The sequence below is a fragment of the Peromyscus californicus genome, unplaced genomic scaffold (assembly GCF_007827085.1).
Source record: "Peromyscus californicus insignis strain IS unplaced genomic scaffold, ASM782708v3 Scaffold_23__1_contigs__length_62951481, whole genome shotgun sequence".
Taxonomy (NCBI): domain Eukaryota; kingdom Metazoa; phylum Chordata; class Mammalia; order Rodentia; family Cricetidae; genus Peromyscus; species Peromyscus californicus.
The window spans coordinates 18,275,690-18,289,084 of NW_026294534.1; the positions used below are offsets into that span (position 1 = coordinate 18,275,690).

General features: G+C 48.1%; 1 protein-coding gene across 1 annotated transcript in view; it reads left to right on the top strand.

Moving 5' to 3' along the window:
• The window catches only part of Kcnu1 (potassium calcium-activated channel subfamily U member 1), a 72,454-nt gene that overhangs the window by 57,764 nt on the left and 1,295 nt on the right, over positions 1-13,395 (top strand). The window contains 4 exon segments of the mRNA XM_052752846.1: positions 1,873-1,950; positions 3,277-3,416; positions 6,744-6,938; positions 8,545-8,655. Of these exon segments, the coding sequence (XP_052608806.1) occupies positions 1,873-1,950; positions 3,277-3,416; positions 6,744-6,938; positions 8,545-8,655 (524 nt within the window).

Sequence of the window (13,395 nt, forward strand, 5' to 3'; positions counted from 1 at the left end):
AGGAGGAGAATTGGGACAGAAGTCACAGATTTTCTGACTCTGACAATATGGTAGGAGTAACCCAGTTATCTCCTCTGGAATTCTAAGTCATATGAAAACCCATATCCATCTTCAAGGTAGAATTCATATGTGCTGGTTTCCTGTTTTAAGAAAAAAAAGCACTGAAATGTAAGAGGCATGATTTTGCTGTTAATCTAATATTGGAAAACATTAGCAACTAAGGATGTTATTCAGTTATTGTTTTAAAACCTTAACTTTCTTTATAGGATAGCAAGATTTAAAATTTTTTATTCTGTTTTTTTTTTTTTTTTTGGTTTTTTTTTTTTTTTTTTGAGGCAGGGTCTCACTGTGTCCTGGAACGTACTCTATAGACCACGCTGGCCTTGAACTCACAGAGATCTACCTACCTCTGCTTCCTGAGTGCTGGGGTTAAAGGTGTACCCACCACACTCAGCCAAATTTTTTTTTTTTAATAGCTAGTGATTTCCCACCTTTTATTAATTCAGCAAAAAAGATGCCTGTTTTCTGTGATGTATTAGTTTCTATATCAGGGCTGGAGGTTGGCCCATAATGCACCAGTTGATGGTGGACAGCCTCCTTTGGGTTTCCTCAGGTCAGTGGTGACAGTTTTGGTTGTCATAACTGGAGAGCTGCTGCCGTCTCTTGGTTAGGTCACCCATGCTGTTTGTTTAACTCTTTGAGTGCACAAGGCAGCCGCACACTAAAGGTCCACAGGACTGAGACTGAGGAAGCTTGCCCCTCACGTCTGGTGAGCCTTTTACAGGGTCGGGAAATCTTTGGCATCTTGACGTCCTGATAAACTCACATAGGAAGCCAGCCTAACCTTTCCGTAGAGATTCATCCTGGGAGGTTGGGGTTGTGGGGATGGACGGAAGTGAGGACTCTCCAAAGGATCCATAAGAGCACCAGACTTCCTGGACATGTCTGTGGGAAGCTTGAAGGGTTGCCGGTCGTGCTCTGATTACTACCCTGCCATATTGCGTGGGGAACAGGGTGACAAATCTAGACAGTGCAGGACTCTGATGGTTACCTCCTCCACATCAAAGACTAGTCTTTACAGAATCCCAAGGCATTCCAGGTAAAGGCAGGGTTCTCAGGAGACGGGTGCCGCTCGGTTCTGAGGAGCGGAAAGGAGACACAGCAGTATCCTCCAGAGGATCTTGAAGCGGCAGATAGTATAAGGGGCCAGAAGCGCATTGTGAGGTCTCTAGAAGCACGCCTGAAGTGACAGCGTCAACTCAGTAATAGCTTCCTAGAAGTAATATAAGTATATTAATGTGGCTGAGATATTACTCAAACACTAATACCTTACTAGTCGGAGACTTTTGTCACACATACACACACACACCATGTACCATCCCTTTCAAAAAGAGTAGAGACTGAATACAGTTGACCCTCTGAACTGTGGGTTCTGCATCTGTGGATTTATCCCCAACCACAGACAGAAGGTATTCCAGGGAAAAGGCATCTATATTAAACATCTAAACATTTACAGACCTTACATCGCTATTGTGTAAACATTATTATAGCCATTTACACTGTAGTAGGGATTAGCGGCCATCTGAAGTTAGGTAAGGTGTTTGAAAGAATGGGCACCAGAGATATGCAAATAATTGGCATTTTCCAGGAAAAGGCTTGAGCTTCCAAGGATTGGTACTTACAGGGACTCACTCCCTGGAGATACCAAGGGACAATTATAGTCAACTTTTTTCTAAATACAGAGAGAATCTGGGCTTTGGACCAGAAAGTAACTTTGCTGAGCTAAAGCACTGGGTTACATAGTGTTACTGTATATTCAGCCAAGGTTTGCGAGCTGTTTATTTGTTCTTATCCTCTCTTGGTTGTCTGCAGAAGCCAAGGCTGTACCCACCTTTAGTAAACATGAAGGAAAAAGAAGATACCAGCAGATCCCCATTCTCACTGAACTGAGTAAGTTGCCTTAGAAGCGGAATATTCAAGGGAGAGATTTTTATGGCGCCTCAAGTTCTTTCTGGAATCCACAGTCAGAGGACCAGGGAACCAGAATGGGGCCCAGAAACCTTTTGGTGCTATCTGGATGCCCACTGGGCTTCTACCCAGATGGAGACATCGTCCACTGAAGTCTATTCCAAGCAACTGAACTGGCACCTGTCAGTCTACTTGCTAAGAAAACTTAATGCAGATCTTGTTTCTTCTCTTTAACCTTTTCTGACTCCCAGGATATAACAATTAAGTATATAAGTAGAAGGGATGGTAAATTCAAGGGGTGGGGAGGTGACGAGGTATGTTCTACCACTCGGCAGGGACCACAGGCTTTGTTCAGCCAAAGACCTTCTGGAGACAGACACCCACTGCCACATTAACTAACACGTCACCTGCCGGACCCTCAGTCTTTGCTCTTCTTTGCTGGAAAGGGTCAGGCTAAAATGCGAGCCTCGGTCTGGCTTTGGTATAGCATATGTAACCTGTGGGAGAGTGGGGAGGAATTTGGAGGCCTCTGGTTTAAATGACCCAGCAGAATTCAGACAAAGTCTTATGGTGTGTGTATGAATAGGTCAGAGGACACCATGGGGCAGGTGGTTCTCTCCTTCCACCACACGGGTCCCCGGGATCAAACTCGGGTCATCAAGGTTGGCAGCAGGTGTCTTTACCCACTGGGCCATCTCTCTAGACCCCACTTTGTTTTTTGAGACAGGGTCTCTCTTGGCCTGGAGCTCACCAAATGAGCTAGTATGGCTGGCCAGAGAGCCCCAGGGGCCCGTCTGCCTCTATCTCCCCAGCACTGGGACATAAGCATGAATCACCAGGCCCAGCTTCTCCTTGTTTTACTTATTGTTATTATTGTAATTTATGTGTATGGGTGTTTTGCCTGCATGTCTGTGTATCACACGCATGCCTGGTGTTCACAGAGGCCAAAAGAGAGTGTGGGATCCACTGGAACTGGAATTCCAGACAGTTGTGAGCCACCATGTGGGTGCTGGAACGTGAACCCAGGTCCTCTGGAAGAACAGCCAGTGCTATTAACTGCTGAGCCATCTCTCCAGCCCCAAGGTGCCCCTTTGTTTAAACATAAATTCTAGGCTCAAATGGCTCTTCCCGCCTGTATGTCAAGTCCTTTACTGATTGGGCTACCACAGAGCGACACAAAGGAAAGTTGCTGGGGCACGCCCCACCATAGAGCTTCACTGGGCCAGAGAGGACTGAGCTGGGGACTGCAGGCAGCCATCTCTCATTCTCCCCTGTGCGCTGGCCTTGCCTTTTCATCTTGTCTTACAGAGAATCCCTCCAACATCCACTTTATTGAGCAGATCGGAGGACTGGACGGGGCACTCAAAGGGACTAGCCTGCATCTCAGCACTTCCTTCTCCACGGGCACTGTCTTCTCAGGCAACTTCTTGGATTCTCTTCTGGCCACGGTAGGTGCAGCTGAGTCAGAGTCCCCTTGAGCAAGCCCCTCACGGAGAGGCCACTGCTCACAGTTCTAAACTCTCTCTCTCTCTTTTTTTCTTTTTCGAGACAGGGTTTCTCTGTGTAGTTTTGGTGCCTGTCCTGGATCTCACTCTGTAGCCCAGGCTGGCCTCGAACTCACAGAGATCTGCCTGCCTCTGCCTCCCGAGTACTGGGATTAAAGGCATGTGCCACTGCCACCTGGCTCTAACCTCTTATTAATTTTCAAAAAGGCAACTTCACAGTCATTATTTCGTCTTTTCAAATTTTCCAGATTACAATCTTGCAGTCTTGGCTTGGGGGGTCCTAGATAGCTGGGAGGATGGGTACCAAACATGGATCTTGGAATTCATCTGGGCAGACCAAGTGTTAGAGCTCAGTAGGTCACCTCAAGAGTTCATGTAGAAATAACTGTAAGGGGACCCAGGACTTCCAAGGGGAAAGGCTGGGCCTTGGGTAGGAGCAGGAGGTTTGCTCAGATCTAAGCCAGATCTCTCTCTGCATTGCGCCTCTCTTGGGATCCATTTGAAGTGCCCAGTGATGGTTCAGTAGTTCTTTAGCCATAAGTAGATCCTTGGCGTCCATCACAGGATTCTCTGAAGTAGAATCCATTCTGAAATAGCGAACACCTATACTGTGCTGGGCACTGTGCAGGATACAGCAGAGACCGACTTGAACATGGGTCACAAGGGCAAGGGTCGGGGGAGAGGAAAATATGGGGCCTGGGGGAAGGGGTTCCAATTTATAAAAAAACAAAAACAAAAATCTAAGAATAAATATTCTAAAGCCCATGGTGAGGTCTATGGGAAAGAGACAAGGCCACAAAAGTGTGTCCTATAGAAGTGTTCAGCACATGAGGTCAAAAGCAACACTGGCCATCAACTAACCCCTAAGATCCCTTAGTACTACATGTTTAACTTAGGACTGGGTCTTGGTTAAATGAATGAGGGCGTGAGCAGTAATGGAGTATCAATGCAGACGACATCTTTATGCTAAGGAGGTGAGTTTGGATCTAGAACCACTAAACACCCACCTGGTGCCTTCTCTTCCAGCTATTAAATCTGTTTTAAAATTTCGTTTATTTTTCAGTGTGTGTGTGTGTGTGTGTGTGTGTGTGTGTGTGTGTGTGTGTGTGTGTGTAAGTTCAGTCCCTCAGAAGGCACAAGAGGGTGTTGGATCCCTTGGGACTGGAGTAACAGATGGGTGTGAGCCACCATGTGGGTGCTGGTGATTGAACCCAGGTCCTCTGCAAGAACAGCCGTTATTCTTAACCGCTGAGCCGTCTCTCCAGCCCCATGGTGGAATTTTGGAATACCTTTTGTATACTATCCTGTTATCTGCAAAGAGGGATAATTTGACGGTATTCTCTATTCCTATCCCTTTATTTTCTGTTTTTTTTTTTTTGTCTTATTACCCTAGCTGGTGGTCCAGGCATTGTACTGAAAAGGAGTCTGGATACTGGACAGTCCCCTCTTGTTCTTGATTGTAATGGTATTGCTTTGTTTTTCTTCCATTCAGGATAATGTTGCCTGTGTTTGTCATATATATCCTTGATTAAGTTTCCTTCAATCCCATTCCCCAGGAAAATAATAAATGTCCAGACCAGGCTGGCCTCGAACTCACAGAGATCAGCCTGGCTCTGCCTCCCGAGTGCTGGGATTAAAGGCATGTGCCACCACCGCCCAGCTCTATTTTTCAGTTATTTATATTTTTGCTTTATGTATTCATCTAATCTTGTTTATGCAAGTTTCTATTTGGGGGACATTTATTATTTTCCTGAGTTTCCTTTTGTATTCTGTGACCTCCATGTTTCTTCACCTCCTGTCTCTCTATATTTTTTTCTGGTTTGTTTCAAGACAGGGTTTCTCTGTGAAGCAGTCCCAGCTGTCCTGGAACTCACTCTGTGATATTAAGGGAGGTGGGAATATACAAGGCAATAGAATATATGTAATAGGAAAGTAAGGACTAACTGGGGGAATAAAGGAAACCAGCTGGATGGCAGAGGAGCCTGGGGAGGATGGTGGAGAGGGGAGGACTGGGAAGAAAATATAAAGGCACATATATACACAGATGCCATCATGGAACCCATTCCTTTGTCCTATCAACCTGAAAAGTAAATACTAAAACTCTTAGAAAATACATGTTCTGTCAGCTTGAGAAAACCTACTACATAAGAAAGGTTGTGGCCGTCATTCTGGAGAGGGAGTTTATGGAGACACTTAAGATTGTCTAGACTCCAGCTTGTTTCTGTGTGAGAACTTGTCGCCATTCCCTCTTTTGGTTTCATCTGGATGCCAAATGTCTGCTTTGACTAAGAATGGCTCTCATAGTCCCAAATGTTGGAATGTTTAGTCACCAGGGAGTGGCACTATTTGAAAGGATTCAAAGGATTCGTAGGTGTAGCCTTGTTGGAGGAAGCATGTCACTGGGGGTGGGTTTTGAGGTTTCAAAAGCCCCTGCCAAGCCCAGAGTCTCTCTCTCTCTGCCTGTGGTTCAGGATGTAGAACTCTGAGCAACTTCTCCAGCACCATGTCTGCCATGTATCACCATGCTCCTCACCATGATGATAATGGACTAACCTCTGCAACTGTAAGCCAGCCCCCAATTGAATGCTTTCTTTTATAAGAGTTGTCTTGGTCATGGGGTCTTGTCACAGCAGCAGAACATCAACTGAGACACCAAAGATTCCAAAACTCTGCTTATGTATCTGACACCTATCACTGCTACTGTGGTGAAAAGAACTATGGGAACCCCATGTGTTTCTGTGTGACATCACTGCATGGCTTTTAACAGGCCATTATTCAAAGGAATGTAAGTAAATTCACATCCCCATGATGAGACGCCCCCCCCCTCCCCCGTGACCAAAGCAACTCTTACAAAACTCAAGAATAGATGACAGAAATGTCAGTGTGACCTCAAGGAAAAATCGATCTCATTAATTACATATACATTTTAAAATGTGCATTGAAGATCCTTGAGGATTGTGACTTGACACACTTCTCTGCTCACTTATGGAGGGAGAGGGCTCTGGAGATCAGCACCAGCATTCACTTTTCAGTGTCTGCGCTGTAGGAACTAGACTCGCCTCACTGATTTTTTCTCATTGCTTTGACCAGCCCAGCTCTCTACCCAAACTGCCAACTTGCCCTCAATTTCCACAGTGACAATGAAAAGCCGTGTCCTGCACCATGAGCCCCATCAAATGGTGATGCCTATGAAATCTCCATGTCCCAACACCTCCACCATTCATGTGCCAGCCCTTCTGATTTCACACATGGCTTGCTTTTGCTTTTCAGGCCTTCTACAACTATCATGTCCTGGAATTACTTCAGATGCTGGTGACAGGAGGTATCAGCTCTCAGATGGAACAGTGTCTGGTTAAGGAAAAGCACTATGGTTTCCATGAAGGCTGTGCCACAGTCCTCTCTGGGAGGGCACGGTGTAAGCTGGGGCTTCTCTCTTTAGACAAAACCATTCTCTCAGACATTAAGGTGAGTCTACTTTATTTCCTACTTCCTTAACTCTCTGAGTCTCGATGGTCTAGGCTGCTTAAATTCATAAATCACTTAGCACAGAAATAATAATTAGTAAACGTTGAATACAATACAGCATTATAGCTACAGTGTCTATACACAGTACATTTTCATCAGTTGTGTTTATTCTTTGCAAACAATCTCAAGAGGTAGAGAAAGAAATTCTCTCCACTCTCCAGCTAAAGCTGCATGCACCATCAGAGAGGCCCAACACTTTGTCCGAATGTGTCCCCTATAGATCCTGTATTAGAAACTCAGTCCCTAGTGCAACAGTGTTGAAGGATGAGCCATTAAAAGACTGATGGGGTATAATGGGCTAGCTGTCACTAGCGGAAGTGGGGGATCTGTAGAAGGATGAGCTTGGCTCCTCCCTTCTCTCCTACATGTGGCCTCTCTTGCCCATTGGCCTTGTCATGAGACGATGCAGCAGCAAGGTTGGCGTCCTATGGAGACCTCAGCCCCCTTGACCTCAGCCTTCCCAGAAGCCCTAGATCTCCTCTGTGTCTGCTTCCGTCTCTTGTGTTTAATCTGTCCAGGGATGACCTGAGTTAGTAACTAATTTCATTTAACAGATCAAGACACTGAGGCTTACTGAGGCCACCACAGTTTCAACCATGTCACAGTGGGAGTCCAGCTAAGGAGTGTGGTCCGGGTTCTGATTATTACCTCAATACCCGAAATACTAAAGACTTCTGGTGAGGCTAGCTGTGGTCAGGCAGAACTCTGTGACTGAGTCCAAGAATGTCACTGGTTCATAGACTATGCTGACACTGTCTTGGCCCACGATATAGGCAGACTATAACAAGATAACACCATGAGCAACTTTGTGAGGTGGCAGCTCTTCATTGAGGAACCAGAGTGCAGCCTGATCACAAACGGTCTGCTTCTCAGTGTTATGCTTTTTGTTTTAGTTTTGAGTGACGCTGCATCTACCTGTCCAGTGTTATTTCAGTGGATATCAGTGGGGCCCCTTCCAAGGAGCATGCTCTTTAGACCTCTGCACTCTCTGCACATGTCCCAACATATACTGCCCAAATGAGCATGGCCTGCCTGTGCCTGCAAATTCCAGGCACAAATACCATCTACATTTATTCTCACCTGCACTTGCCTGGTGAGGGATAGGCCCAGAGGAAGCACAGAGCTGAGCAGTACTTTACCTTGCCGTTCCAGGTGCATCTAACCTAGCTGCCCCTGCCTTTGAACTATGACCTCGCTGACCAGAGCTTTAGAGCAGGAATGCTTAAGACTTCCTGAAGTTTACTCTAAAACTAAGTTTTTGAACCTGTTGCTCATGATTAATTCTTAATGGTGGCCAAAGCTAGCAACAGGAAAAGAACATTCAAGAGCATGCGCCACACTACCCCCCCCCCAGAGGCTTCTGGGAAAGCCAGAGTGATAAAGGGATAACTGTCCCAAACTTGTGTGACTGCCCTCTTTACACTGCCACCACAGGCAGACGAATGGCTGTTAGGTCTTCCAGATGTCGGCAGCAGAGAGCAGGCGAACCAAACTCAAGTTCGATTAAGGTGCTCAGCAAACACCTGTTGTTCTGTTCTCTTCCCAGCCAAGAAAAACCTTTGGACAGCTGTTCTGTGGCTCATTAGATAGTTATGGGATCCTATGTGTTGGCTTATACCGTGTGATGGATGAAGACGAAAACAACCTAGAAAACAAAAGGGGAGTATGCTGACTGGAAAAGTACTAGCCATCTTTTAAGCATGGGAACCAAGGCTACTTTGTCTCAGTGAAAGCCAAGTCCAGAGCTCCAGACCAGCCTTTGCGTACCAGGATGCAGGGGGCTAGATAATGACGTAAGAATATGGAAGACTGGGTCTAAACAACAGGAAGCATGTGATCAGAATCCCATGAACCTCGTAAGGAGAACAGAGATTCTGTCTCTATTGAAAACTAAAATATAGGCTCTAAATAAGAGTTTTTCTATGACCTACCTCCATCCATGAAGCCACTGTCTACATCAGAGAGATGCCTCGCTTCCTGCTGGATTCATTGGGAAATGTTTAATGAATGCTACCTTCTGGTCATGGTGGTTTGTATTATTAAATCATCAGTGTACTGTGTTCAGACTCCAGTTTTATTCAAAGGAGATCATTTTGCTAGCTGTGGGAAAGAGAAAATATCTGAATCAAAGAGGGAAAAGGTAAAAGAAAGGTAGACGCATGCACACAGTCAAGAACAGCAGTTCCAGCCAGGACTGTCTGTCACCAGAACAAAAGCAGGTAGAAGCCAGGGAGAAATGGAAAAACAAAAGAGTAGAAACAGGTTGGTGGAACCATTCCAGGCAGAGGACAAGCAAAATTACTCCAAAGAGTGGGCTCAAGTGAGAAGGAGAAAGAGGGGGAGGAGAGGAAGACGTAAGAGAAGGAAGAACATTATAGTAACAAGGGAAGGGATAAATGAACAACGTAAGGTAAGGGTGGTTGTCTGTGGGGGTTCTTAGCATGAAGATTTCTTAGTGCAGACATAGGAGATGGAGGAGGACACTGTGCAGAGAGGAGATGATGGAGGAGGACGCTGTGCAGACATAGGAGATGATGGAGGAGGACACTGTGCAGAGAGGAGATGATGGAGGAGGACACTGTGCAGAGAGGAGATGATGGAGGAGGACGCTGTGCAGAGAGGAGATGATGGAGGAGGACGCTGTGCAGACATAGGAGATGATGGAGGAGGACACTGTGCAGAGAGGAGATGATGGAGGAGGACACTGTGCAGAGAGATGATGGAGGAGGACGCTGTGCAGAGAGGAGATGATGGAGGAGGACACTGTGCAGAGAGGAGATGGAGGAGGACACTGTGCAGAGAGGAGATGATGGAGGAGGACACTGTGCAGAGAGGAGATGATGGAGGAGGACACTGTGCAGAGAGGAGATGATGGAGGAGGACACTGTGCAGAGAGGAGATGGAGGAGGAGGACGCTGTGCAGACATAGGAGATGATGGAGGAGGACACTGTGCAGAGAGGAGATGATGGAGGAGGACGCTGTGCAGAGAGGAGATGATGGAGGAGGACACTGTGCAGAGAGGAGATGATGGAGGAGGACACTGCAGAGAGGAGATGATGGAGGAGGACACTGTGCAGAGAGGAGATGATGGAGGAGGACACTGTGCAGAGAGGAGATGATGGAGGAGGACACTGTGCAGAGAGGAGATGATGGAGGAGGACGCTGTGCAGACATAGGAGATGGAGGAGGAGGACGCTGTGCAGAGAGGAGATGATGGAGGAGGACACTGCGCAGAGAGGAGATGGAGGAGGACGCTGTGCAGAGAGGAGATGATGGAGGAGGACACTGTGCAGAGAGGAGATGATGGAGGACACTGTGCAGAGAGGAGATGGAGGAGGAGGACACTGTGCAGAGAGGAGATGATGGAGGACACTGTGCAGAGAGGAGATGATGGAGGAGGACACTGTGCAGAGAGGAGATGATGGAGGAGGACACTGTGCAGAGAGGAGATGGAGGAGGAGGACGCTGTGCAGAGAGGAGATGATGGAGGAGGACACTGTGCAGAGAGGAGATGATGGAGGACACTGTGCAGAGAGGAGATGATGGAGGAGGACACTGTGCAGAGAGGAGATGATGGAGGAGGACGCTGTGCAGACATAGGAGATGGAGGAGGAGGACGCTGTGCAGAGAGGAGATGATGGAGGAGGACACTGCGCAGAGAGGAGATGGAGGAGGACGCTGTGCAGAGAGGAGATGATGGAGGAGGACACTGTGCAGAGAGGAGATTATGGAGGACACTGTGCAGAGAGGAGATGGAGGAGGAGGACACTGTGCAGAGAGGAGATGATGGAGGAGGACACTGCAGAGAGGAGATGATGGAGGAGGACACTGTGCAGAGAGGAGATGATGGAGGAGGACACTGTGCAGAGAGGAGATGATGGAGGAGGACGCTGTGCAGACATAGGAGATGGAGGAGGACGCTGTGCAGAGAGGAGATGGAGGAGGACACTGTGCAGAGAGGAGATGATGGAGGAGGACACTGTGCAGAGAGGAGATGATGGAGGAGGACACTGTGCAGAGAGGAGATGATGGAGGAGGACGCTGTGCAGACATAGGAGATGGAGGAGGACACTGTGCAGAGAGGAGATGATGGAGGAGGACACTGTGCAGAGAGGAGATGATGGAGGAGGACACTGTGCAGAGAGGAGATGATGGAGGAGGACACTGTGCAGAGAGGAGATGATGGAGGAGGACACTGTGCAGAGAGGAGATGATGGAGGAGGACACTGTGCAGAGAGGAGATGATGGAGGAGGACACTGTGCAGAGAGGAGATGATGGAGGAGGACACTGTGCAGAGAGGAGATGATGGAGGAGGACACTGTGCAGAGAGGAGATGATGGAGGAGAACACTGTGCAGAGAGGAGATGATGGAGGAGGACACTGTGCAGAGAGGAGATGATGGAGGAGGACACTGTGCAGAGAGGAGATGATGGAGGAGGACACTGTGCAGAGAGGAGATGGAGGAGGACACTGTGCAGAGAGGAGATGGAGGAGGACGCTGTGCAGAGAGGAGATGATGGAGGAGGACACTGTAGAGAGGAGATGATGGAGGAGGACGCTGTGCAGAGAGGAGATGATGGAGGAGGACACTGTGCAGACAGGAGATGATGGAGGAGGACACTGTGCAGAGAGGAGATGATGGAGGAGGACACTGTGCAGAGAGGAGATGATGGAGGAGGACACTGTGCAGAGAGGAGATGGAGGAGGACACTGTGCAGAGAGGAGATGATGGAGGACACTGTGCAGAGAGGAGATGATGGAGGAGGACACTGTGCAGAGAGGAGATGGAGGAGGACACTGTGCAGAGAGGAGATGGAGGAGGACGCTGTGCAGAGAGGAGATGATGGAGGAGGACACTGTAGAGAGGAGATGATGGAGGAGGACGCTGTGCAGAGAGGAGATGATGGAGGAGGACACTGTGCAGAGAGGAGATGATGGAGGAGGACACTGTGCAGAGAGGAGATGATGGAGGAGGACACTGTGCAGAGAGGAGATGATGGAGGAGGACACTGTGCAGAGAGGAGATGGAGGAGGACACTGTGCAGAGAGGAGATGATGGAGGAGGACGCTGTGCAGAGAGGAGATGATGGAGGAGGACACTGTGCAGAGAGGAGATGATGGAGGAGAACACTGTGCAGAGAGGAGATGATGGAGGAGGACACTGTGCAGAGAGGAGATGATGGAGGAGGACACTGTGCAGAGAGGAGATGATGGAGGAGGACACTGTGCAGAGAGGAGATGGAGGAGGACACTGTGCAGAGAGGAGATGGAGGAGGACGCTGTGCAGAGAGGAGATGATGGAGGAGGACACTGTAGAGAGGAGATGATGGAGGAGGACGCTGTGCAGAGAGGAGATGATGGAGGAGGACACTGTGCAGAGAGGAGATGATGGAGGAGGACACTGTGCAGAGAGGAGATGATGGAGGAGGACACTGTGCAGAGAGGAGATGATGGAGGAGGACACTGTGCAGAGAGGAGATGGAGGAGGACACTGTGCAGAGAGGAGATGATGGAGGAGGACGCTGTGCAGAGAGGAGATGATGGAGGAGGACGCTGTGCAGAGAGGAGATGGAGGGAAGGATACTGTGCAGAGAGGAGATGGAGGTTGTGTCTGCATACTTAAGAAAGGGGGACCTTTGTGGGAGCAGTGAAGGGCAGGTGAAAGCCACACAAGGTCAGCCTGCCTCCATGTTGGTCATGAGTCCTGGGTACTAGCTCGTGCCTGCTGAGGTTGGCTCCGAACTTGACATCTTGTTGAGGTGTCTGGCTCTCCTGAAAGTCTTCTCATGGAGGCCCAGGCTGTGGGTGTTCTTTCAGATTTCTTCTGAAAAGAAGTTTGGGTTTTTAAATGCATTTATTCTTTGGTCAGGCTGTATTCTATATAAAATTCAGTGACATACACATCAGGTTAAGATAGATATAAATCTATGTGGAAATATCTGGGACACCGGCATGGTGTAGCAAGCAAACCTTATTGTTTGGTTTCTCTGGTCAAAGGAGCGTTCCCCCAGTCAGGTACTGCACTGGCTTTGTTTGTGTGTTTGCAGTTCCAGGGGTGGAACCCAGGGCATTGCACCTGGGACCGAGTGTTCCCAGTCTTCCCATCTTGTACCCCAGTTTGCCTCAGCACTCACAGTTGTGCTAACGGAAAGTATTAGTGCATGTATACTGAAAGCAGATAAAGCTGGAGTCAGATAAGCCAATAGAGACGGACTCTCCCAAGTAGTCTTGTTTCTCTCTCATTCAAATGATGGGAACAACTGCTCTCAGAGAGCTGAGATCCCATGCCAAAGTGAGTGTGTTGTAGAGAGATGAAGAACGTCAGCCTCTAGGACCCCTCCCGTTACGGTGTGCCAATGAAGGAAAGGGGGAACAATGGCATCTTTTGTTGGGGC